Below are 26,141 nucleotides of genomic sequence, written 5' to 3' on the forward strand. Positions count from 1 at the left end.
TCAAAAGTTTGGCTAAGCCAAAATATTAAAATATGAGATGCGTACGCCATACAATTGCTTGCACAAAATTATTTCGTGCAGGCTTTAGGGATGATTATATTCTTCCTTTTGAAGCACTTTTAAAAATTAATTTTTATTCACGTAATTCGTAGAATAAGAAGGTAGTCTGGGAATTGATTCGGAATATTCGGAACATTCGGAAATATATAAAGGTTAGAGAGCATGCAGACGTTTGTTATTTAACTCAAACGCCCACAAGCCGATTAAAACTGTCACAGGAAAAAGATTTACCCGTTTCTCACCTAGTGCGATTGCGAAGTAGCAATTTTAAAATTGGTTTTGGCATATCGCTAGAGATAAGCAACATTTTTTGGCATATTAATAAAAATTGGTAATACATTAATTTACAAAAAAAAAACATATTTCAAAATCTTGGGTGGGACAGCATGTTGCTATTGTGGATTGATACAGTGGGCGTGGCCAAATATTTTTGGCAAATCGATTAAACCGACAAGACATATATTAAAATAATAAAAAAAAAATTTCGAAAAAGCGAGGTCCTGCCAATTTCAATTGGTCAATTTTTTGTTTGACATTAGGAACAAGCATGACATAATAAATATTTTGAAAAACAACCCAGCAAAACAGAGGCAAATATGAGTCAGTGCTAATCTGTTTGAAGTGCCTTTTAAAAGGTCTGGCAAATTCAAGTGTGAATCTTTCGTAAATGGAAACGGGAACACGGTTTATTAGAAATATATATTATGTATATTTTTATATATAAATCCTAGTATGGCAAATATTTTTTGTTTTATCCTTTTTGTAAAGCACGTTTTTTAACACCAGCCAAGTCTTTCCGCCGAAAAATCCTTAAGAAACAATATATCTATTCTGAAATCAGGTGTCGAGCTAATAATCATGTGATAATAATATATTTAATTGGATACATCGGCACGGGATTACTAATGCGGATAAGGACACTTAGTGCCCTAGCTATTAAGAATCAGGGAGAGGTAGCAGTTCCATACGAGGGCGATGAACTGGGCGTAGAGCACCTGGTAAGGCAGCGGCACAAACCTGAAGTTAAACATCTGTGCGGCCGGCCAAAGCATGTAGTTGCGGACCAATATAGAGGGGTAGCTGTCAAGAATGCGCTGCCGGATTCGGTCGATGGGCTCCCCGTTGGCCAGTGGCACCAGGAAGGACATGGCCATGGTAAAAGGGGGCGCAAAGAGGGTCTGGTCAACCAGCATCTTGGTAACGCCGCGCCGCATTGGTGAATAAGTTTCGGGAACCCGGGACTCCAAAAAAAGGTACCACCGCCGCAAAGCTGGGCCAACGAAGACCAGTCCAAGGATGCCAAATCGAAGTGTTCGCCCCGCATCCAATTCGTCAAACGGTTTTTTATCGAAAAGCAACTGGGCTATAGCATCGCCCAGACCCATTACCGCCGCCACATTGAGGCCATCCTTCAGGTACGCTTTTAGTCTTATCATCTTTATCAGAGATCAGTTTCTTTCAAAGCCCGTTCCGAATTGTTTTATATCGAACATTTAATACACTTTACTGAAAAAGCGACTTGCTGTTGCGAGCATTGTTCGTGTAATTTTAAAGGGTTGTCTATTAAAAGCAAAGACGTCGTTTACAGTCAGCAGCTGCCATAAAAATTGGCAACTCTGAATAATTGTTGCGTGCCGAATAAGAAATCTCTAAAATGAATCTTTATAAAGTCGAATTTAAAATGGTTTTCAACTAGGGATGTCGTAATATTAAAAAAATATTGTATCGATGATATTTTTTTTATCAAAACAAAATGATGATAATATTTAAAATATCACAAAAAAATATCGACTTATTTGATATTTTTGATATTTTTTATTTTCAAATAAAATTTATTTTTCTACAATAAATAAAAGTGTCTTATTAACTTTATTTGTATAACTCATAGAGTAAAAGGGTATACTAGATTCGTTGAAAAGTATGTAACAGGCGAAAGGAAGTGTTTCCGACCATATAAAATATATATATTCTTAATCAGGATCAATAGCCGAGTCGATATGGCCATGTCAGTCTGTCCGTCCGTATGAACGTCGAGATCTCAGGAACTACAAAAGCTAGAAAGTTGAGATTAAGCATACAGACTCCAGAAACATAGACGCAACAAGAGTTTATCGATTAGTGTTGCCACGCCCACCATAACGCCCACTATAGCGTTCTCTCTTGTTTTTATTTAAGTTCATGGATTTTATATTTATAATGCAGATAATAATACGTTGTGTTTATATAAGTTTCATATTATAATGCTACCAGTACTTAGAATTAAGTGATTTTAGGAAGACTCGTTGTGTTATATGTGTGTCTGTCATTCGGCTTTTAAGGTGCAAAGACAACTTTGAAGAGTTTCCAGTTGTATTAATAATTCGGTCGCAGAGTTTTCACTTTGCAGTCCCGTTTTTTTATCATTGTAATTGAATTTTATGTTCATTTTACCACGTTCACTTTTACTCGGTATCACTTTGGAAATCAAAGTGAACAAAGGAAAAATATAAAAAAATATCAAAAAAAAAATATCGCAATATCGATATTAAAAAAATATATATATATACAAGAGAGAACGCTATAGTCGAGTTCCCCGACTATCTGATACCCGTTACTCAGCTATTCGAAGTGCGAAGGAGTCTTGGCGGTTTTGTGGGCGTTAGAGTGGGCGTGGCAAAAAGTTTTTTGGAAAATCGATAGAAATTTACAAGACTAATACAAAAATGAAAATATATCAAAACATTTTTTATAAGTGTGGGCGTGGCACCTTTGGGCGGTTTGTGGGCGTTAGAGAGGGCGTGGCAAAAAGTTTTTTTGCAAATCGTTTGAAATTTATAAGACTTATATAAAAATGAAAAAATATCGAAACATTTTTCAAAAGTGTGGACGTGGCCGTTTTGGGCCGTTTGTGGGCGTTAGAGTGGGCGTGGCAAAATGAATCGACAAACTTGCGCTGCGTCTATGCCCCTGGAGTCTGTATGCTTAATCTCAACTTTCTAGCTTTTGTAGTTCCTGAGATCTTGACGTTCATACGGACGGACAGACGGATATGGCCAAATCGACTCGGCTACTGATCCTGATCAAGAATATATATACTTTATATGGTCGGAAACGCTTCCTTCTTCCTGTTACATACTTTTCAACGAATCTAGTATACCCTTTTACTCTACGAGTAACGGGTATAATAACGATATAAATATCATTTTTAGGAAAAAATATCGATTAATTGATATTTTGATATATTATCAACAGCCCTATTTTCAACGTTTAATCATATACATATTTACTAAATATTATTTAGTAACTAAATTTTTTAAAGAGGCAGGTAATCTACCTCTGCTGAACACTAACATCAGTAGTTAGGCGTAGGAAATTAGTTACTTTAGGTTTTTTCCTTGGGGGTTTTTCAAAGTGATACTATAGAACTGTTAAAATAATTTTAGGACACAATAAATCGGTTTCATTGACCCCAAAAGCTTTTTTAGCCTTGACAAAGCGTATTTTTAGTATTTTTTAATTTACTGTATATTTGCTTCCTTTATTCGTTACCTTCACCACCCTTTCTCCGCTACTGATTTATTTTGACGACTTTTTATGCAATTATTACAAAAAAAAACAAATTTGGTTAAAAATGTACGTTTGACACGTTTTTTCATATTCCACTATATTAAACTCAATTCTGCTTTAATGATTTGATTTATGCTTCTTTTTTTTCTTGTTGGCGATAGCATTTTCCTCCAGTATTTCCCCTTTCTCGTGACCGTCTGAATTATATTTTTTTCGCCTTTTGGCGGGACTAGCATCGCCTGCCGGGGTCAGTACTTTTTCTTCGATTTCCTTTTCGGCAAAAAGGTCTGGGATAATGGTTGCCTTCATGAACTGTGGCGTGCGCCCGGTAAGCACCGACTGCCGCACATCGTTCTCTTTTTGTTCTAGCGTTTGAGTGGTGTTAAGCAGCTTGCTACGGATATTGTAGTAGTTAGCAGTGCGCCACATCTTGGCAGTGACTTCCAGGATTTTTTCGTCCGCCTGACAAAGAGACATTGAAATCATCTTCGGTAATTGGATGCTATGTTTGTAGCTGCGCCCGAATAAGGGATGGCGAACTCGTAATAGGTACTTGGGTGGCGTTACGTCAGCGGGAATGAGCTCATCCTTCTGACCTGTTACCGGTTGCTTATTATATAGGCGCTTGCTGACTACTACATAGCCGGCAAGGGGTATTCTCCGGAGTGCATAGATACCCTTGGAGCTCATATAGCCCACTGCCTCGCTCTGCAGCGTCGAGTTTTTGACAGCACGCACCTGGAGATCGCCTATGCTCTTCCTCCCAGGCAGCTTTATGCGCTTGCCGGCTATCAGAAGTGGATCTGTACCCTTGGGACACTGCATCAGCCAAGCGTCGTCGGTGTGACCATCAAAGTCGTAAAAAGCATCGCCGCAGCACTCGCGAGCAGCCACGTCCGAGGTCATCTCCTCGTACTGTTCCTCCTCCAGAAATTGGCGCCGAGGTTCTTTCGCCTGGCGTCGAAAAAGATTTTCCTCCATTTTTTTTTTCATGGGGCGTTCGGAAATCCAAATATTTTTAAAAAATTACCAAAAGCACACGTGCAGTAGAGGTGGAATAAAGAAATAAGAAATATCGATGCATCGATAATTTTAAAATGTATTAAGGAGGCTTACATTGGATTTTCGTTTGTATTAGCACCCCCTAACATAGATAAACCATTGGGTTCTAGTGATGGGTAAAAGGGGATGGATATAGCTGTTTTCCCGCTAAACTAGAGGGTTTTACCAAAAATGGTAAATCTAAAGTTTCCTATATCAACCAGTTTATTAGAATTTTTTTTATTTTTTTAAATATATTTCTGCTGCAAACAAAGAAACCGACAAAATGTTTATTATGAAAAATATTCCACAATCTTGTTTTATTATTATCTTTTAAAGAAAGCATCGGATATTGACAAATGAGGTGCCTATAAATGGTAGCAACAATTTTTTGTTTAATAGTTGCCATTGTACTCTCTCTTTTTCTGGTAAGAACAAAATAGGTCTAGATTATAGTCTGAATACACAAAAATACTAAAACTGCAATAGTATTTTGCAAAGGAAAATACTCAATAGTAGTATCTTTTTCGATTAGCTCATCACTAGGTCTTCTGCTCGCTCCCACACTTCTCAGTTAGTCCGAGAAAAATGTTCGCGTTACGTGCTGCCTCTAAAGCCGATAAGAATTTGCTGCCGTTCTTGGGGCAATTGTGTAAGTAGCAGAAATACTACAAATCTTTGATTAAGAAAAATTGTATTAAATGGAAAGGTTCAGCACAAGAAGAGTATATGCTTTAAATTAAAGAGCAGTTGTCGAACATAACCTATCATTCAATAAAATGTTACGAGCGAGAAAAAATATTACATAACGATAATTTGAATTGATTTAAGGTTACTTTTGTGTTATAACATATATTTGGCTGAATAAGTTGACCAAAACCGTCCTTATATTAAACGACTTTTGAAAACAAATTAAATCGTGCGCTTGTGTGTATGGCTTTTTAAGCTAAGAACAAGTTTCGAACTATATTGTAAGCGACTCTTCATTTTCTTCTTCTTCTTAAAAAAAATTATATGTTACCGATTATTAGCTTTACGAGTTGCGTATTAAAAAAAAAACCCAGCATAGGCATGCAAAAATATATTAAAAATGTTCCGATCCCATAAAGTATATTTGTTGATCCCGATCAACGGCCCATCATATATTATTTATTAATTAAACAAATCGAGCCTAGCATACAATGTTAGACTTAATAATATATTTATTACCAAGCCCTGGCTGCAGTGGCCATGTGGCCAGCCTGATTTAGATTATTTTTCTTTGGAATTGTTTTTCTATTTTTTGGACGCGTATTCTTTGACTAAGTACGATTTTAAACAGATTAAGCAACTGCTCCGTTTTTTAGCTCGTAGCCATGCTGCCAAGGCTGCAAAGGCTGCGGCTGCCGCAAATGGAAAGATAGTGGCCGTAATTGGCGCTGTCGTCGACGTCCAGTTCGATGATAACTTACCGCCCATCTTGAACGCCTTGGAAGTGGACAACCGTTCTCCTCGGCTAGTGCTTGAGGTGGCTCAGCACTTGGGAGAAAATACCGTACGCACTATAGCCATGGATGGTACCGAGGGCTTGGTTCGTGGACAGAAAGTTCTCGATACTGGGTATCCAATCCGTATTCCAGTTGGTGCCGAAACCCTGGGTCGCATTATCAATGTTATTGGTAAGTAAATTAAGTTAAAACATAAAGAGCTTAAGAAATTCTCTGTTCAGGTGAACCCATCGATGAGCGTGGACCAATTGATACTGACAAGACTGCAGCTATTCACGCCGAGGCTCCTGAATTCGTTCAGATGTCTGTTGAGCAAGAGATTCTTGTGACTGGAATCAAAGTCGTCGATCTCCTGGCTCCCTACGCCAAAGGCGGTAAAATTGGTTTGTTCGGAGGTGCCGGTGTGGGCAAAACTGTGTTGATTATGGAGCTTATTAACAACGTGGCTAAAGCTCATGGTGGATACTCGGTTTTCGCGGGAGTTGGTGAACGCACTCGCGAGGGAAACGATTTGTACAATGAGATGATTGAGGGTGGTGTTATATCACTAAAGGACAAGACCTCCAAGGTGGCTTTAGTTTATGGCCAAATGAACGAGCCGCCAGGTGCTCGTGCCCGTGTCGCTCTAACTGGACTGACCGTTGCAGAGTACTTCCGTGATCAAGAAGGACAGGATGTGTTGCTGTTTATCGACAACATTTTCCGATTCACTCAAGCTGGCTCAGAGGTGTCCGCTTTGTTGGGTCGTATTCCATCCGCCGTCGGTTATCAGCCAACCTTGGCTACTGACATGGGATCTATGCAGGAGCGTATTACCACCACTAAAAAGGGATCCATTACTTCTGTTCAAGCCATCTATGTGCCCGCTGATGATTTGACCGATCCTGCTCCTGCTACTACTTTCGCTCATTTGGATGCCACCACTGTATTGTCGCGTGCGATTGCCGAACTGGGTATTTACCCTGCTGTGGATCCACTGGATTCGACTTCTCGAATCATGGACCCGAACATCATTGGACAAGAACACTACAACGTTGCCCGTGGTGTGCAGAAAATCTTGCAAGACTATAAATCCCTTCAGGATATCATAGCTATTCTCGGAATGGATGAACTGTCTGAGGAAGATAAGCTCACAGTCGCTCGCGCTCGCAAGATTCAGCGTTTCTTGTCGCAGCCATTCCAAGTTGCTGAAGTCTTTACCGGGCATGCTGGTAAACTAGTGCCCCTGGAGCAAACCATTAAAGGCTTCTCAGCGATTTTAGCTGGGGACTACGACCATCTACCTGAAGTTGCTTTCTACATGGTCGGCCCAATCGAGGAAGTTGTGGAAAAGGCTGACCGCCTGGCAAAGGAAGCTGCCTAAAAAGGTGTGTTGGACAAATCTTCAAAGTCGTAATACCAACTTATAACCCATTTAGCATTGAATGTTATGCCTTGAATTTAATAAACTTTGTAACATCAAATTAAATTCAATACACGCGAAGAACTCAATAAAACCTATTTAAACATTATGATCAACTCGATTAAAATAAAAACAGGAGGGCCAGCTATGGTCAAGTTCCCCGACTATTTGATACCCGTTACTCAGCTAGGGGAAGTGCGACGGAGAAATTTCCACACTGACAGTTTTTGACGGTTTGTGGGCGTGGCAAAAAGATTTGGCAAATCAAGGGAAATTTACGAGACTTTTGAAAAAATATCAAAACCCTTTTCAAAAGTGTGGGCGTGGCAACATGAATTGGCAAATTTGCGCTGTTCCTGAGATCTCGATGTTCATACGGTCAGACAGACGGACGGACAAGACCAGATCGACTCGGCTATTGATCCTGATCAAGAATATATATGCTTTATATGGTCGGAAACGCTTCCTTCTGCCTGTTACATACTTTTCAACGAATCTAGTAAACACTTTTACTCTACAACTAACGGGTATAACAAGAGAATGTTATAGCCGGGTTTCCCGACTATTAGATACCTGTTTTTCAGCTAGTGTTGGTGCGAAGCACAAATTCGACTGAGGCTGTCGGAAAATTAAACTAACGAAATATTGTTTATACAATAAGAGAGATCGCTATAGTTGATTTAATCAACTATCAGATACCCGTTACCTTGCCAGTGGGAGTGCTAGCTAGACATAGGAATAAAATCGGCATGGAAAATACAGCAAATATCACATTTTAATATATTGTAGGCGTGACAATGTTTTTTGTATAACGAATTTAGTATACCCATTAACTATTCACGTAACGGGTCTAAATATTTAACCTGTAAAATGTTGACGGAAATGTCGGATATTAGTATTACTTTAAAAAGATATTTTAATGTCTATTCGCCTGAATTCCTACCCTTCTTAGGATCTATTGGTGAAACTGGAAACATCACGCTGAGTTTCGCCACTGCAGTCTTCTTTTGTGTGTATACTTATATAGTGGTTACACCATAACACTAATTATGTTGCTGAGATGTTTTGTTTGCTTCAGATTGTCTTCCCGAACTTTCATTGGGAATGCCGAACATTCAGTCTGAGTCTCCGAAACTAAAATCAACATAAATACATATAAAAGCCTTAAACTAGTTTCCTATAGAATTTAAAACCGCACGCGATCAGTGTAAATGATTATTATCATTTTATTTATTTATTTGTATTTAATAAATCATATATATGGAATAATTTTTGTAGTATTTGGAATTATTAAGTTGTATTATGGACTTTGCTTTGTGGGCTTAAAATTGTATTATGCTTTGATTTCCCTTAAAATATAAAGGATATCCACTAACCAAAATAAGTTGTTTAGGCAATTTGCATTCTCTGCCGAATTAATTTAATTATTTAAATATACGTCGAGAAACAAAAATTCTATTCGGTTATTATTATAAAGGTTTTTACCTTAGGAGCGAAAGCTCTTCGATCAATATATTAAATCCAAAGCTTGTTCGTATAATTTTATCGTATAATTATTATGAAAATTGATTTTTGAAGACATTAAGGTCCTAAAATTTGAATTTAAGCAACTGCACTTACTTTTTGATAATGCGAGTATATTGACCAATAGTATTGGGCTAAAAAAAAGAATCATAAATACTTTCAAAGCATTGGTAAGGGAATTGCTGAGTAATTATTAATAGCTGTAGAATGCAACTAAAGTACAACTTTATTTAAATCGTAATTCCAACATTCCCTTTTCCTATAATCTTTTTTACTTTTAAGTAAAGATATATTTGACAAATTTTTTAAAGGTGTTTAAGTCCAACTTTTTCTTTTAACATATACTATCAGGTAAAATTTATAATCATTTTACGATGATAAAGTCTCATACATAGAATTTACTTTCGCAGTTATGCTCATAACAAAAAAATATTCATTAGTAAGAAGGCTTAATCTAATACACGTTTAGAGAATAAGAAAAATTAGAAAACACATCATATAAGACTAGTCGTATCTTTCATGTTAGAAAAAATAAGTTTTGTCTTGTTTATCTTATTGAATGTCATAAACGAGCAAATACATTAGGTTTAAACACAATATAAAGCGAAAACTTAAGAACCTTTGTATGTATCCTCAATGTTGCGACACGTTTCGGTATTTTCCCGCGTCGCAAGAATTCTTTTTACTGTAGCACAACCTAAAATATCTTTACAAATTCTATGCATTTAAACTTATCTCTGTGCCAAGTACACATTTTTTAATTGTTATCAACATTTATTGGAAAAGACCGAGTTATGGTGATACTAACATTATTGATTGTTATGCCTATTAACTTAAAAATGGTCCGATTGGGTGTACTTTTGGTATATGGATATTAACAAATAAAAATATAAAAAAAAGAAAATTAAAATAATAAAAATTAAATGTAAGGATTTGTAGGCATTGCTTTCAAATAAAGTAGCGATGTTTTTATTTTCGAGTTCCCATTCTGCTATAGCATACTTGATAAAAAAAGCTCTAATGGCATGTTTTTTTATAAAGCTGAGCAAACTATTCCTAGAACAAAAGGGAAATTTATCTAATAATCTATAAATAGAAAACAGATTAATTTTTAAAACTTAAACATCTTTTTAAACACAAATTATAATAAATGGTGTTTCTATATAAAGAAAATTGTATATAAAAGGTTTGGCCAACATTAAAAAACAAGTATGGTGAATTAAGAAAGTGTTCTTAAGCTAAGTTTTGAAATTTTTTAAGATGCGGACCAAATGCCGAAGTAGATGTACATACATAGAAGTAATTTAAAGTAGTCGCATAATTTCAATTATTTGGATTTTGTTTTATATTTCTTAGCTAATTTTATTCATCCGTTTAAACGTACTTAATTTTTCCAAATTGTATGTGTTTTATTGTTATAACCTAATTCTTTACAGTTTTATAGATTGATAGTGCTAACTTCAGTAATTTTAAACGCCTGTACTCACGTTTTAATAAACTTTATATGTGTGTATTTATCTTAAGAACGAGAATAAGCGGACTGCGCAAACAAAAAATTTTCGTATCCTAGTAGATGATACAAGTTTTCTAAATTGTTTGCAATTATTTTGAGACGATTAATTAAAGTATTTGGAATTTATTTTACTTGCTCCAATAGATACAAAGTTTTCAATTTTATTTCAACATTAATAATAGTTAAATAATAAACTTGATTCTGCAATTGAGAACGTTTATGCTTACACTTGGTACCACGACACGTACATCAAATATTTTATGTACCAATGTTTCTGTTTTTAATTTGTGTTTGCTTTTTAAATTTCTCAAGTAAATGTGGTTCTATGTGATATCTAAAATGTGATATATGCTTTTAGTGGTATCTTTTATTTTAACATAGAATAATAGGGGCCACACTAGACTCTTCAAAAGGTAAATAAAATATTAAAATTTGCACTAGCATCTTTATTTGCAATAAACCATTGCTTTCTCTAAAAATAAATATAGCACTTTCCTTGACATGTGCATAATGACAGTTTATATTCCATTGATTAATGCCCACTATTTTTGGGGTATGAAATCGAATGTAGTTGCTCCGCTTATTTTGGCAGATGCACTTCGATGAAAGTGAACATTCTGCCATTTATTATCTCGTTTGTGCCAGACTCGCGTCTCCTCGGACTGATGAGTGTGTGCATGTCCTTGCCTGCGTAATAAACAAATTTGTATGGATTTATTATTTTATAAATATATTATATACTATATATATTATTATTATTATTATATTATTATTATTATATTATTATATTATTATATTATTATATTATTATATTATTATATTATTATATTATTATATTATTATATTATTATATTATTATATTATTATATTATTATATTATTATATTATTATATTATTATATTATTATATTATTATATTATTATATTATTATATTATTATATTATTATATTATTATATTATTATATTATTATATTATTATATTATTATATTATTATATTATTATATTATTATATTATTATATTATTATATTATTATATTATTATATTATTATATTATTATATTATTATATTATTATATTATTATATTATTATATTATTATATTATTATATTATTATATTATTATATTATTATATTATTATATTATTATATTATTATATTATTATATTATTATATTATTATATTATTATATTATTATATTATTATATTATTATATTATTATATTATTATATTATTATATTATTATATTATTATATTATTATATTATTATATTATTATATTATTATATTATTATATTATTATATTATTATATTATTATATTATTATATTATTATATTATTATATTTTTTTTTTTATATTATTATATTATTATTATATAATATTTTTATATAGATATTATTTACTTACTTATCAATGTACTGTGTAAGTCTGACATAGGCAATGCAAGCGGCTTCTTCACCAAGTAAGTGCACATGAGGATTTAAAATGGTTGTGTTTATAGCTTTGCAGTTTTTACCAAGAACTGGAATGAGATTTTTATATCCAAGTATTTTGCGAAGAATACCTTATCGAACTTACCATTTTCAAAATAAAATTTGTGAAAATCAATTCCTTCTACAAGGTTACCCAATGCTTCCGGCTCAAAGGCAGTTAGATGCGGATCACATATTTTGCTAAGTTAAGGAAGAAATATAGATTACTTTATAATTTACTAGAGTTTTAAGTTCCGATACTATTAATAGTTCAAGTTTTATTTGGTAGAAATATTTAATTGGATACAAAATAACAAGAAGAGTCTTTATTATATAACAAATATTCATATTTGTAACCCCTAATCGTATTGTTAAAGTATAAATATAGTTTCCAAAAGTATGTAACAGGTAGAACAAAGGGTTTTCAGAATTACTAGCTGGGTCGATCATGTCAGACTTTTGACATATTTATAATCACTTAAGAAGGGCCCAAATCTCTTTAACTTTGTCTTAAACTTTAGACCGAAATATACATATCTACCCTCTGCAAGGATATAAAAAATCTTGTATGTTATTAAAAATTCCATTTCCATTTTATGAATATAATCAATTCGAATGGCGCAGTTTGAGTTTCGCTACAAATTATATCCAAAATAAATTTAGCTTACTTTATAGACTGGTTTTTCAAACAGAATTTTGGTGACGTTTGTAACGTAACTTAATTTTTTATTGTAATTATCAATATAATTTACACTATAATTATCGATTCTTGAGTTCTTATTTTAACACTCTTTTATTATTCAGTTTCGACTTACGTGTATCCATCAAAGTCGCCACTGTTAATTGCCTCAATCAACTGCTCAGTTATCTTTATTATTTCTTGTCGTCTAGCTGCTTTGTTGGTAAAAAAAAATAATTGTTAGTTTTATTTATTTTTTAAAAAGTTGTAAGTTTATCAAAATGTCAGTATTAAAAATGTTTAATAGTATACGCTGTAAATAGTATTTTTAATTAAAAAAAAATTACGTATTTTTATAGTATTTTCCGTTTGTTTCAAAGGGTACCCGTTACTCGTAGAGTAAAGGGATATACTAGATTCGTTGAAAAGTATAAAACAGGTAGAAGCAAGCTTTTCCAACCCTATAAAGTATACATATATTCTTGATCAGGATAACTAGCTAGTCGAACGGTCTGTTCGTATTAACGCCTTGATCTAAGGAACCATAACAGCTAGAAAGGTAAGATAAGCATGCAGATTTCAAAAACAAGCTTATGTAGCAAGCGTATGTTAATATTATCACTCAAATGCCCACAAACCGCCCAAAACTGACACGCACACACATTTACCCATTTTTATTGATACGCAAACAATTTTTCGCCACTCCCAATCTAACGCTGAAAAACCACCCAAGCCGGTCAATACAAACGAACAACTTATAAACAATTAACTTATTCCGTACGATTCATAAAAAGGCATATAAATATTTTAATGATGCGAACCGAATTAGTATCTTTTGCATATTGTATTTATTCAGTTAAATAAAAAAAATGTCCTCACTGAAGTTGATATCAGGACTTTATATATGAACCAAAAAAAGGTGTACACAAAATTTAAATACATTTTTATATGTTTATTCGACATGCCTACTATAACGCCCACAAAACAAGAAAAACTAGCAAGCACAATTTTAAAAAATTTGTTGTAAATGTTTTCATTTATGTTTTCAATAACTCTCCGATAAGGAACTTGACTAACGCTTAATTTCTATCGATTAACAAATATACTTTGGCGCACTACCTCCCTTTAGCTAAGTAACTATCTGGTACTCAAGGAAGCCGACTACAGCAATCTATGATGTTGCTTCTGCTTTTTTTAGTTAACGCTATTAAGGGGAAACAAACAATGTAAAATTAGTTAGGCCAGCAAAAAAACAGCAGTCGGCACACACATAAACCATTCTGTCCAATTACTCAACTATTTGATCACATTGAATGCAATTATATATATACTCGTATTAATGAAAATATAAGGGGGAACTAAACAAACGATTTTTTCACAGATAACGTTATATTTGTGGTATTAATTTCTCATCTTAAATATAAAGGTCTTGCGTATGGTTAAAATATGGTTCGCATGCATTATAAAAGCAATCGATTATAAATTATCCTTTACAAATATATAGTTTTGTGCTTTCTGAATGAAAACCAGCTGTAGAAATACTTTTTTTCCCCTTAGCAGAGGACAGTACAATATTTTAATTTATTTAACTTGACACTACACCAACAACCGTTATAAAATGCGACTTTAAGCGTAAAAGCCTTTGACTTTGAAACTCATATTTTGGTATACATACATACCTGAAGAGCACTGCGAGTTTCCTGTATTTTGCTGACAAGTTTTTGCAGGACACAGTATCCTTATATCTAAAACGCACATTTTTTATTTGTATAAAAATCAATGTTTTATACAAATTATAAATGTTTTAAATACAAATTATTAAATAAAAATACATTTTGTGATGCAATAAGAATGTTTAAGTGGTTAAGAATATGTGATAAATCAAAGTCTACGAACTGTAATAGTGTTTTTGCGAATAGGCATTTAATTTAATCTGTAATTTTTGAATAAGTGTATTTATTGGATAATTGGATTTTGATTGAAAAAATTCTAACCTTGTCAAGAAACCCTTTGGATATACAAGCTTTAGTCTAATTTCCTGGATAAACACATTCTTCACCAAAAAAGACCCGAATTAGCATTTAATATGCAATGGACTAGATGTAAAAAAGCATTTAATTCGCTTTAATTTTTAATATTTTAGAAAGGCTCAAATTAATAGTCATGCCCTCAAGCACCCTTAAAGTAAAGATCTAGCTTGTAAGTAGCCAAACATTGTTCTCTTTTTTTTAGAATATATACTTAAAAGTATAAGCCATATAATAAGTCAACTACTTGTTATACCCTTGCAGAGGTACAGAAGATTGCAATGCAGTAATGTAGACATTTTCCGACCATATAAAATATATATATTCTTTATCAGCAATAATCAGCAGAGTCGATATAATGTCCGTCACAGCTGACTTGGGAACCTTAGGAAAATATAAATGTGTAAATTCTGTAGATATACATACATATGAGTGATAAATAAAATGATACTTTAAACAATATTTATATTAACAGCTATTTGACAAAAAAATTTTCGGTTTTAAATTGATTGAATCGGATTACTATATCATGTAACTGCTTTGGTTAAGGTCACAAAATTACTTGCAAATATTAGAAAAGAAATAATTATTCGTCGTTTTCGATCATAAATTGGTAACTCGGAATTTAATTTGTTTTCCTAAATATATAATTACTGCAAGGGTATATAAGCTTCGACTTGCCGAAGCTAGCTTCCATTCTTGTATTTATGCCATTATTATTTGGAACGAAAAAAAGGTTTATTGCTTTTCATTTTTAAATGTACCTAATGTACCGTGCTGGCCTATTAAAAAAATATTGCAGAAGATATGTATGCACAATTTGATTTTTTTTTAATTTATTAATTTGTATACCAGTTAATTCGTAGATATGTTGAATAGCATTTAATAGGCAGAAGGAAGCGCTTCCGACCATATATGTATGTAAAGTTTAAAAATCCTTGATCAGGATCAATAGCCGAGGCGATCTGGCCATGTCAGTCCGTTTGAACGCCACATCTCATGAACTATAAAAACTAGAAAATTGAGATTAAGCTTACAGATTCTAGAGACATGGACGCAGCGCAAGTTTGTTCCTGGTTTCTGATGTTACCACGCCCACTCTAACGCCCACAAACCGAGCAAAACTGCCAACTTTTGGAAAATGTTTTAATATTTGTATTTTTATTTTTAGTAATTTTGGCCACGCTCTTTCTAACGCCCACAAACCGCTGTTTTTCGTATTTTTATTTTAATAACTTGTGAAATTTTTTCTTTGCAATCCCAATATCTGAGTAACGGATATCTGATAGTTGAGAACCTCGACTATTGCGTTTTCTCTATTTTCAATTAATTTTGCGACCTTTTCTATGGCAGCTATTTATATATAGTCTTCCGCTTTTGATCATATATGTATATACATATATATACGCTTCCTTCTACCTTTATTCTACGAGTAATTAGAAAAGAGAGCATAGTTTTTATGTTTTTGAACAGCGTAACCAAGCCAACTATACTTCATATTTAATAACAAAGACAGTTGGCAGTTGATAGTTATTTTCGTCATCTTAAAAATCAAAAATCCCTTTTAATCGAAGCTATAAAGTTGTAATTTTATTGTAGTAGTAACGATAAAATTAAGTGAATAATATCATATATTGTTGCATTGAAGTCTCAATCCAAATGCAGAAGATTTAAAGCTGAAATAAAAACCAATATAAGACGTGGATAGATACCAACCTCTTAAATATAAACTAGTCTGATTAAAAATAACAAAAAGCGCATAAATTGCGAAATTAATGTCACGCAGGCAGGAATGCATGATACGACTATGCAATGTTTCTACACTAACATATTCATTGGTTAATTATTTTCAGGTAGTATTTTGAACCCAGCGTTTTATACTAACAAAAATACTAAATTACGGATCTCATAAATAATAATTGGATGTTGGCAAAATGAATGTTTCAATTACAAATATGCAAAGAAAAAATTGTTTTACCAAATAATCCAAAATTCATGTTTACATTTACCTTCAGGCTCTTTTGATACGACTGTGGTACTGCGATCAACGGTTCCTTTTTTATCTTCTAGGAAAAAAAATGTACAAAAATTTCATTTTTTGAAAATGCAATCGTTTCAATGTTTCCTTTACGTAGTAATAATGAGTTGTTTTTTATGTGATTTAGTTTAAAACACTCGGTCTGTTATATAGTATATGCAATGAAGTTTAGCTGTTACTTATACCTCAGTAAAGTCTTAAAATTAATTGAAAACACGCATTCGAAAGCCCAAACAGTTGTTAACGGTTTAGATATGTAAATTTAATGACCAAGAATCCAGTTGCGTTGAATGCGTTTTTGGTGTGAAATATGCCGAAAATAGGATGGCTAAACTTTATTACAATCAATCAATTACTTACATATGTTATTGATTTATTGTGTTTTCTAAAAGCCTGTCAACAAAAATGTGAAATGTATCAAAACTGGTATATCGCCAATTGTTTGGTTAATGTGAGTACTAGTTGATTTTATAACTCTATTTTTATAGTACCGAATACAACACGTTCAAAGCACATACATATGTAGCTTGAAGTGGTTTAATAAGTCGGTATTTTTATGAAACTTCGTTGAGTTTTAATATTTTACACTTCACCTAGGTGTTATTACAATCGATTATTCTTTATCTGTAAACTATTTGTAAATATAATTAATTAATTTCTAATTTTATACAAACGATGTCATGGAAAGGCCATTTGGAAACGGTGCGTCTTAGAAGTTTTCACCTTAAGTAGAGGGTTTATCAAAAAGACTTAGAAGAGAACTTTTTTAGCTTCAGCTGTTTTATTAAAAAAATGGCTGTTGAAGTAGGCTCCAAGCCTAACACACTCTGAGATCTCTTTCCACCCATGTGACTTATACTATAGATACCAATAGGCGAGACGATCAAGCTTGAATATTTGTAGCATGAGCATAATATTTTAGAAGAGCAAAAGAAGTGTTCTTTTCATTATACAAATACAAAGCTATATAAAAAACGAGAAAGAAAACTTAATTCGGCAAGCAGAAGCTTATATACCCTTGCAGTAAAAGGATTTTGATCAAATTAAAACCGAAATTACATATAATAAAAAAAAACGTGTGTGAACCGAATTATAATTTATTATGATCAAATACAACAAAGGAAAGCTTCAATGAATTACTTGATTACGATGCATATACTTATAAGGAAGAAATACCTAAAATAAAGATTGAAAGATATAGGACCTCAAAAATGAAACAAAAATTATATTTCTATTTTTAAACGCCAACGAAAATCCAAAAATTTTGCCAATTGCAACTTTTTATTTTTCGAATGCGTATTTACAATCATTTAAATAAAATATATAAAATTTTCCATCAGTGTTTTTTGTCCATTCCCATGACACAGCTATATTATATAGTGTCCAGATACGGCCAGTTTTTACTTATATACTAACTGCAATAGAAAATCATTTCATGCAGATAGCTTTACAACATTTTGAGAGTCTAGTTTTCAGTAGAAACGAACGGACGGACATGGTAATATCGACGCGGCTGTTGATACTGATCAAGAATATATAAACTTTTTATAGAGTAATTTACTGCGTTGCAAATTTTTGCAAACCCTCTGTAAGGGTATAATTAATATCGTGAATAAATTATGTTATTTAAATTCGAGAAAGCTAGATTAATCTTTATGTATATAACAGGATAAAGACTTTACAAATACGACAATATAAATGTGCTTCAGGAAATTAAAAAAAATATTATTTTTATCGTATATTTTTCAGATTGTATTATAATTAAAAGGTGCAAACATTTTTATTGACTTTATTATTCAAGTATAAGCAATGGCGTGCAGAAAATACATTATTAATGACACTTTTAAAAATCGATATAATTATTTTAACAATACGCTTAAGTGTTGAGTAAAGTACAATCAATTAATTAAAACTGGCCATTTTTACCAAATTTTTAGAGAAACTATCGGCTTCTATTAATATTAAGCTAATTTAAGGTAAATAAATGTTGAATAAAGCTTCAATATAAAGAGATTTTTTAAATATATTTTTATATAATACATGCAGCCTAAAGGTTTCATTAAAAGGTAAAGAGTATTAATTGTGTAATTATATGAAATCTGACCACATAACGTCTTCTTTTAAGAAAGTAAACTAGCACACACAAATTTAATTAACAAACGTAAATAAAAATTTTCCGAACGTTAACTGCTCTATTACACTTTAATTAAATACCCAGTTCTGCCTTGGTCTAAAGCTCTAGTGGTTGATAGTGATTTCTGAACTACGTTTTCTTTACCTACTTGGTTACCATAAATAAAAATTGAATACAAATGTTATGTACTTACCTTTTATATCATCGTCTTCAAGAGTAGTGCTAGATGAATCGGTTGACTCTTTGACTTGTGATCCGTCACCTTTTTTAGTTATCATACTTCTGCCTGTAAATTAAATATACAGTTACATTTTTAGTCACAATCCTTTCAAAGATTTATTATGTAATTAAATGTATGTGCAATGAAATGAAGAAGTAGATTTCCTTAACCCAAATTTTCTAAATTTACGTAAACCTAAACCTGGAACGAGACCCCCACTTACCGAATGTATTTTAAAAAATAGTTTTTAATACCGCGCGTGTTTACCTTGCCGGAGTATTTTAGTCAAACTTTTCCTTTATCTTTTATTCGATTTTCAAAGTTGAGTAAGGTAAATTCATATTTTCGGTTTAATATGATCAATATCGGTATATAATATAATACTTCTCATTATAGTTATACAATTACTGCATGGGAATTTACGATTCGTCTTGGCGAAGCTAGCTTTCTTTTTTGTTATCAATTAATGTTCCGACTATTTATATACCGAAATTCAAACCCTCTGAAAGGGTAGAAAATACATGTTTAAGAACTATTTTTTACAAGTTGAATAACGGGTATATGATAATCGATAATATCGACTATACCGTTCTCTGTTGTCTTGTTTGTATTACTTTGGGATAACCATAGTCATGTCATCAAAATTAATTTAAATTACATACTCGAAAAATTTCTGGTAGCCAACATGGTTGTAAGTATGGCTCCCTTTAGTTTGCGCCGCGCATTAAATTTCTTGAGACAGTCTACTGTTTCTTGGCGATGCACAACGGAAGCCACACGTTCTCGTTGCTGTAACAATAAATTTGCATTATTTGTATGTATAATTAAACGTTAATTTGTCTGTACTTACACAAATCCACGGATGTTTTAAAGCCTCAGCTGCGGTTATTCGCTTATTTGGATTAACCGTTAGCATTTGATTGATAAGATTTTTAGCTTCTGGAGTAACCGTATCCCATTCGGGAGACGGATACTAAAATTAAACCATATTTAAAGATATTAAATAGACATAAATTATTCTAGTTTCCTTACATCATACGCTCCTGCTTTTATCTGCGAGTACAGTCGATGCTGATCTTCATCCCAAAACGGTGGATAACCGACAAGAAGTATGTAAAGAATAACCCCTGAACAAAAAATATAAAATAGTTTTAGAATTGTTTAATACGACTGCCGTTTGTTATGCAAGTGCATGCAAGTGTTATAAGAATTATAATTGCTTACCACATGCCCATATGTCTACCGATTTGCCATAAGGCTCCTTTTTCAATACCTCAGGCGAAAGATATCCTGGAGTGCCGGCAAATCCAAACCAAGCCTGATGATCGCCTTGAACTTCAATGGCTAGACCAAAGTCAGCGAGTTTCACTGCTGCACCCTTTGCCTTACTAGCTAATAGTAAATTCTCTGGTTTCAGATCTCGATGCACCACACCATTTTGGTGGCAGTGATTGACTGATTCCAATATTTGTTGAATACAATGTGATGCATCAGCTTCTGAATAAAATTCGCGTGCAACGATATCTTCAAAAAGTTCACCACCGGTTACACTGCAAATGTATGTAGGCATAGTCAAATTTTGCAGTAGAAGCTCTTACTTTAGATTTAGGGTATATTTAAGTAGCGACAGCGGAAGTCATCTCTTTATTATTAATAAAGAAATTATATTTCGCTTACAAAATTTGATTCATATTCATATCCCAGTATGAACGATCGGAGGGAAAAGGATGAAGTACGAATCTCAATAAACAATAGTCAAGTCATTGCAACATTTACAAGTATTTGTTAGAAACTCATATTTTGGGAATGGGCAATGGAAATATTTTGCAGGTTAATGCTTACAGATCAAAAACAAGGTAGTGATAGTTCTCCTCCTGTATGCTGTCATGTAGCCGCACTGAAATTGTACATAGTACAAATTTATTAGTTTTATACATTTTTATTTAAAGTTTTGATTTACTGGTGATTAAAGGCCTATGAGGGTAACAAAATAAATGTATTTTAAATTTGATACATTTTAAAGATATTATATACTTTGTCGGTGACTCTGCAGGAAGTGCTGCTTCTAGTTTCGAACTGTCCGTGTAAGTAAATTTATTGTTAGGATTGGTGAGATCTTCCTTTCAAAGACTATTGTATGGGTTTGGTTTTTGTTATGTTTTACAAGAGCGGTGGTAATTTACATGTATATCGGAAGCGGCTTTAATTACTTAAAGAACATAATTGGTTTTAGGGATCAGGGGATGAAGTGTTGCTTGCAGATGTAGATTACTCTATCAACTATAGTTTCAGACGTCTTTTCCTTATTTGTGTTGTGACCGTTAGTGCAGTCTGTATCAGTATCACAATGCGAGTTTATATAGCCGTTTGAGTCTACACCGTTTAAAAATTACACATGATGCAAACTAACAGGTAAAAGCAATCGTATCCGACCAAAAATGAGAAAACATAGTTTAATTATGTTCCAACATTGGTGTCTTCTTATGAGTAGATCATATATTTTAAGAAAAATCGTACTGTATTTGAAGAATAATATTAAGCAAATTATATTAATATGGGACACGTTGCATACCTATGTTGGGATGGTGTAACTTTCTACAGATCCTTGCTTCACGTTCCAGTTTTTGAAAGTCTATAAGCATATCAAATCATAAATATATGTAAATCAGTACAGGTTAATATATTCTCATTGGGAAACGTACATTTCTAGTAAAATTCAAATTCATCAAATTAATCACATATATAAAACTGAAACGGAATCCCAATATTAAATAGCAAATTTGTAGCTCCTCTGGAAAAATTGAAAATTTATTGAAATATTTGATCGTTCAATACCAAAAAGTATAACGTCGTTTACTATATTTAACACGGACATTCGAAGACGTTCATTAGTGTAGCATAATTGATACGGACGACTAAGAAAATATACGAAAAAAAAGCATTGGACACCTTTAAATGCCTTATTAGTAAAAATAAAGAAATCTTTTTGGTAAAGTAAATTTGACAGGACTTCTTTTTTTTTGAAAGCTCACTGTGTACTATGGACTTTGCCCAATATGCACTATTCAACCGACTCACGTCCACACCATTGTGACGAAACGAAACGTTTTGTTTATTTTATTTCTAATTTTAACGGTATTGAAGATTCCTTAAATGTATGTAATAGGCACTGCGAACTGATAGATAATCTATCTACAAATGTACGCGCTAAAACTCTATTATTAGAATTGGATTTAAAGTTAACTAAAAGCTTTTTGGTAAACCATTTTTCTTACTCATCACTAATTCTGCTTGCTACATCACTCGATTTCTCATGCATGCTAATATTACATCGTGGCGTTAGACTTTAGGACTCTCTCTTATATAATTTGAAGTAGGATCACATGATAATGGACTATTATCAACTACTTAAATCTTATTGTTAGTTTGCTTTAAAGATTTTATGTCTACCTATTTTATTACACATTCCCTTTTTTAAATTTTTGTACAATAGTTGTATGACAATAAATAAAGTATAACTTTATCTTTAACGATTGCAGTGTGAGAGTAGAATCCTGTAATGTTTTATACAGACTGTTCAATAAATTGTTTCATTACACATTATTGAAAATAATTTAGTGTCTGTTCAAAAACTTTGGCATAGCATATGGGATTTTCAGCATAAAACACAGAAAGCCTTACCTCTGGCTGTTAATTTTTTTGTATTTATAATTTTTGCAGCAAATTCGAATCCAGTCGACTTTTGGACACATCTTTTCACAATTGAGAATGCTCCTCTAAAAATATTTAAAGACGGGTTATTAAAATACATTTATTGGCCTTGTTGTGTTAAACTTACTTTCCCAACTCTTCTTTGATGTCGTAATTGTCAGAAAAACGCGTACAGGCTGCTGGTGCAGCCATCGCGATGGCACACTTAAGAAAATCTATTGCGACTTAAAATCTGTAACTTTTCTCCAGATTTGACTTTTCAGGAGTTTCACTTCTTATTTTCTAAATAATTTCTATACATAAGAAAAAGTTTTAGTTTTAGACATACAAAGGTACATGCATACAAACGTAATTCAAATGTACTTAAATATGAACTTTTTAAATATTATTAAGTTCTAATAGTAAACAACAAACTGCTACAAGTGTTTCAGACAGCGCTGGTTCTATGGATTGCAAAGAGGTACGGACATAGAGCTCGTAAAGCACAACACGCCAATGTAATTCAAAAGTATTTAGATCAAGGATTAGGTATCTCCCTTTATTGAAACTCATATCGGTAAAATCAAAAGCATGCCGCGCGATCCCATGCGGTAGTTCCTTGCGATCGATTTCAGACTATAGTTTTCAGTGCAGTCGAAGCAGTACATAGTTATTTTAAATGGTTTGTAACAAGGATTTTGTTATTTTATACTGCAGGGGATTTTTTTTAGTGTTAGTAATTCATGTGATTACTCTTAAGGCACGCTGCTTACAATTGGATAACTCCACCTCCATTTGGAGAGTTTGATGGTGGCGGTATGTTCATGTGACAATACATACGAAAAAACACAAAACGTCTAATTATTATCGCAAGAAACATACATGTGCTGGTTTCGCAAATGCCTGATTATTGATATCTTTACTTGATGTGATAGCTTTGTTGTTGCCTAGAGATGGCACGGCATACGATAGATCAAAAATGTAATGAATACTCGGTTATTTAAAATAAGGGGTCCAATCATTACCAGGACTACATTTAACTTTTGCCCATGTACATCAGTGTGTTATACCAAAATAACGAAGATATCTACATACATATGTATCCTTAGCTCCGCGTTAGTTTAAACGGGCCTTACATCGACATCCATATCACCATATTCGCCTTAAGAAAAATACCTAACTATTTCAGAATTGTAATTATGATAGTCAGCTTATCAATACATCAAACAAGCATTAAGACATTAATATTAACGTTCCTGGTAAATATATCACACATGTATATCATACATATGTTTTTTGTACATGTTTTTTGTTTTACTATTTTTTTTCTATTGGTATACGAAAAACACACCCACTCTGACGCTTACAAAAATTTATATTTTTTAATTTTTTTTAAATTATTTTTTTTTAATTTTTTTGATTTCCAAAAATATATCTGATTGTCGAGCGTTCTCTCTTGTTTTCTGCCTACTCATGAAATGTTGTTCCCTACCGTATTTCCGGTAGAAACGGTCCTGTTGGTATGACCCAAGCAATGTTAAAATAATATACAAATAATATTATGTTGTCAAGGCAAATGTAACAAAAAGTTTAGAATTTGTAATCAAATCATTATTGTCCTGTTTTTAAATAATTTTCATTTGTCATATATAGTATTTACCATTTAAAGACATAATTCAATCAATTAAAAAAAAGCGACAGGTGTTTTTGGATAATGTTGAAAAAAGAGAAAATCCTGATTATGAGAATGTATCTGGGGCGCAGTTATAGGCTTGTACGTACATATGTATGTATATGTATAAGTATGTATCCTTTGCAGGTTTCTTGCAACGGAGCTTTTTTTGATAGAGCTTAATGGTAAAAAGCCCCACCCCTTTAAGCAAGGATATTTCAGGGTCTTGGAAATGACTTGTTGCAAATAATCCACTTTTATTTAGTCATATGTACGAGAAATAGAAATACTATTTGCATGAAACATTAAAAGAAGTATTACTAAAACCATTATTCGCTCTGGGAAGGACCATTTCTAGTAAGTGAAACACTTGCAAAAAACATAAAATAAAACAAAAATCCTAACTTGTAAGTATGTGCCATATTTTCCTATGCAAATCAAAATAATTTTTTTATGTATATAGTGCAACAATAATTATCTACTGCGTAACTGGACAAATGCAAATAATTGTGTACAGATATTTAATACAAATATGTCCTTTTAAGCTATATGGGAGGCGTGTGAATAATTAAATTGTGCGTTATACGCACAAAAAAGTATTTAATATTTGTTGGTATATACACAGTAACAGACCATATATAGATGAAATATATGTAAATTGGTGTATATTTTTGAATCTGTGTTGACCCAAAATTGTATCAGGAGAGTAATACACTGATATAGATATGTATACTTATATAAATATGTATACATATATTATATATATACTTATATATATGTGTCCACATTTGTATATACATTTTTTTATCAATTTAGTACCTATAATTGATGTGTACTTTTGAAGTGCGACAAATATCAATATTTTTTGTACGTCTCTGCAACCGAGAAGATCTGATAAATTTTTGTTCAGAAATTCTTATAAAACTATTTAAGTAGGTGTATATGTATATGTATATGTTTTTTTAGCGAGCTGGGAGAACACGAGAAACACAGCTAGATACCGAAATTTTTAGAACTTCTGTTTGCTTGAAAATCAAATTCAATACTGACTAACAAGATTTTGCGGCCGCGTTTGATTCGATGAAACTTCCAGAGAGAAAAGCTTTTTTTCGTATTTTCTCAAAATGTCGTTTCAGGAGCGCCTGCGCACTAATGTATGTACATAGGTACGTATCCATGTCTTAAACTACCACCGCATTTGACCATTATTAGGTGGGTGGTGCAAGATACTTGCTAACCGTCTTTAAAATGTATTTCTAAAACAATGTATTTCTTATTATCTTAATTTTTCTTTCAGGCCGTTATTCCCTAACCCTGTCCATTACAATGAGGCAACGCTAGGCTAAAACCAATGTTTCACCATATTTTAACATGCGCTAAAATTTAAGCACAAAAACACAGAAATAAAATAAATTAAATTTATTTAATTTATATTTTAATAATAATTTATATTTTTATACCCGTTACTCGTAGAGTAAAAGGGTATACTAGATTCGTTGAAAAGTATGTAACAGGCAGAAGGAAGCGTTTCCGACCATATAAAGTATATATATTCGTGATCAGGATCAGTAGCCGAGTCGATGTGGCCATGTCCGTCTGTCCGTCCGTCTGTCCGTCCGTATGAACGTCGAGATCTCAG

General features: G+C 32.5%; 4 protein-coding genes across 16 annotated transcripts; 1 reads left to right on the plus strand and 3 right to left on the minus strand.

Moving 5' to 3' along the window:
• Positions 1-904: 904 nt before the first annotated feature.
• On the minus strand, positions 905-1,700 carry LOC122622891 (mpv17-like protein). Its single transcript, XM_043801539.1, has one exon. It carries the CDS (start codon positions 1,494-1,496, stop codon positions 990-992), a length of 507 nt encoding a protein of 168 aa, XP_043657474.1. The 5' UTR covers positions 1,497-1,700; the 3' UTR covers positions 905-989.
• Positions 1,701-3,537: 1,837 nt separating this feature from the next.
• LOC122622870 lies at positions 3,538-4,690 on the minus strand. 2 transcript variants are annotated; one of them, XM_043801493.1, is made up of 2 exons: positions 4,345-4,690; positions 3,538-4,068 (listed from the first exon to the last, which is right to left on the minus strand). In XM_043801493.1, the coding sequence occupies exons 1-2, from the start codon at positions 4,597-4,599 to the stop codon at positions 3,724-3,726; spliced, it is 600 nt and encodes a 199-aa protein (XP_043657428.1). In that variant the 5' UTR covers positions 4,600-4,690; the 3' UTR covers positions 3,538-3,723. The 2 variants fall into 2 exon arrangements, with proteins under 2 accessions (XP_043657428.1, XP_043657427.1); XM_043801492.1 differs by having other exon boundaries at positions 3,538-4,689.
• A 464-nt stretch (positions 4,691-5,154) lies between these two features.
• LOC122622837 (ATP synthase subunit beta, mitochondrial) lies at positions 5,155-7,645 on the plus strand. Its single transcript, XM_043801399.1, has 3 exons — positions 5,155-5,299; positions 5,994-6,305; positions 6,356-7,645. The coding sequence occupies exons 1-3, from the start codon at positions 5,236-5,238 to the stop codon at positions 7,495-7,497; spliced, it is 1,518 nt and encodes a 505-aa protein (XP_043657334.1). The 5' UTR covers positions 5,155-5,235; the 3' UTR covers positions 7,498-7,645.
• A 3,031-nt stretch (positions 7,646-10,676) lies between these two features.
• On the minus strand, positions 10,677-25,519 carry LOC122622910 (calcium/calmodulin-dependent protein kinase type II alpha chain). 12 transcript variants are annotated; one of them, XM_043801608.1, is made up of 17 exons: positions 25,322-25,481; positions 23,604-23,619; positions 22,979-23,144; positions 22,822-22,916; positions 21,713-21,772; positions 20,983-21,037; positions 20,365-20,690; positions 20,173-20,267; positions 19,991-20,113; positions 19,803-19,929; positions 19,114-19,206; positions 16,758-16,814; positions 14,401-14,466; positions 12,858-12,936; positions 12,149-12,243; positions 11,978-12,092; positions 10,677-11,260 (listed from the first exon to the last, which is right to left on the minus strand). In XM_043801608.1, the coding sequence occupies exons 3-17, from the start codon at positions 23,041-23,043 to the stop codon at positions 11,116-11,118; spliced, it is 1,596 nt and encodes a 531-aa protein (XP_043657543.1). In that variant the 5' UTR covers positions 23,044-23,144; positions 23,604-23,619; positions 25,322-25,481; the 3' UTR covers positions 10,677-11,115. The 12 variants fall into 12 exon arrangements, with proteins under 12 accessions (XP_043657543.1, XP_043657544.1, XP_043657542.1 ...); XM_043801609.1 differs by lacking the exons at positions 23,604-23,619; positions 25,322-25,481 and adding an exon at positions 25,504-25,519; XM_043801607.1 differs by lacking the exon at positions 23,604-23,619.
• Between the last annotated feature and the right edge of the window lie 622 nt (positions 25,520-26,141).

The sequence above is a fragment of the Drosophila teissieri genome, chromosome 4, assembly GCF_016746235.2.
Source record: "Drosophila teissieri strain GT53w chromosome 4, Prin_Dtei_1.1, whole genome shotgun sequence".
NCBI lineage: Eukaryota > Metazoa > Arthropoda > Insecta > Diptera > Drosophilidae > Drosophila > Drosophila teissieri.

Bases quoted from the DNA above. Each gene is read 5' to 3' on its own strand.
- LOC122622837 (XM_043801399.1), top strand. From the start codon at position 5,236: ATGTTCGCGTTACGTGCTGCCTCTAAAGCCGATAAGAATTTGCTGCCG. The intron at 5,300-5,993 runs GTAAGTAGCAGA...TCCGTTTTTTAG, and splicing joins GCCGTTCTTGGGGCAATTGT to CTCGTAGCCATGCTGCCAAG. The intron at 6,306-6,355 runs GTAAGTAAATTA...TTCTCTGTTCAG, and splicing joins TCGCATTATCAATGTTATTG to GTGAACCCATCGATGAGCGT.
- LOC122622870 (XM_043801492.1), bottom strand. From the start codon at position 4,599: ATGAAAAAAAAAATGGAGGAAAATCTTTTTCGACGCCAGGCGAAAGAA.
- LOC122622910 (XM_043801609.1), bottom strand. From the start codon at position 23,043: ATGGCTGCACCAGCAGCCTGTACGCGTTTTTCTGACAATTACGACATC. The intron at 20,691-20,982 runs GTAAGCATTAAC...ATACATTTGCAG, and splicing joins CACTACCTTGTTTTTGATCT to TGTAACCGGTGGTGAACTTT. The intron at 19,207-19,802 runs GTATGTAATTTA...TTTAATTTACAG, and splicing joins GGCTACCAGAAATTTTTCGA to GCAGAAGTATGATAACTAAA.
- LOC122622891 (XM_043801539.1), bottom strand. From the start codon at position 1,496: ATGATAAGACTAAAAGCGTACCTGAAGGATGGCCTCAATGTGGCGGCG.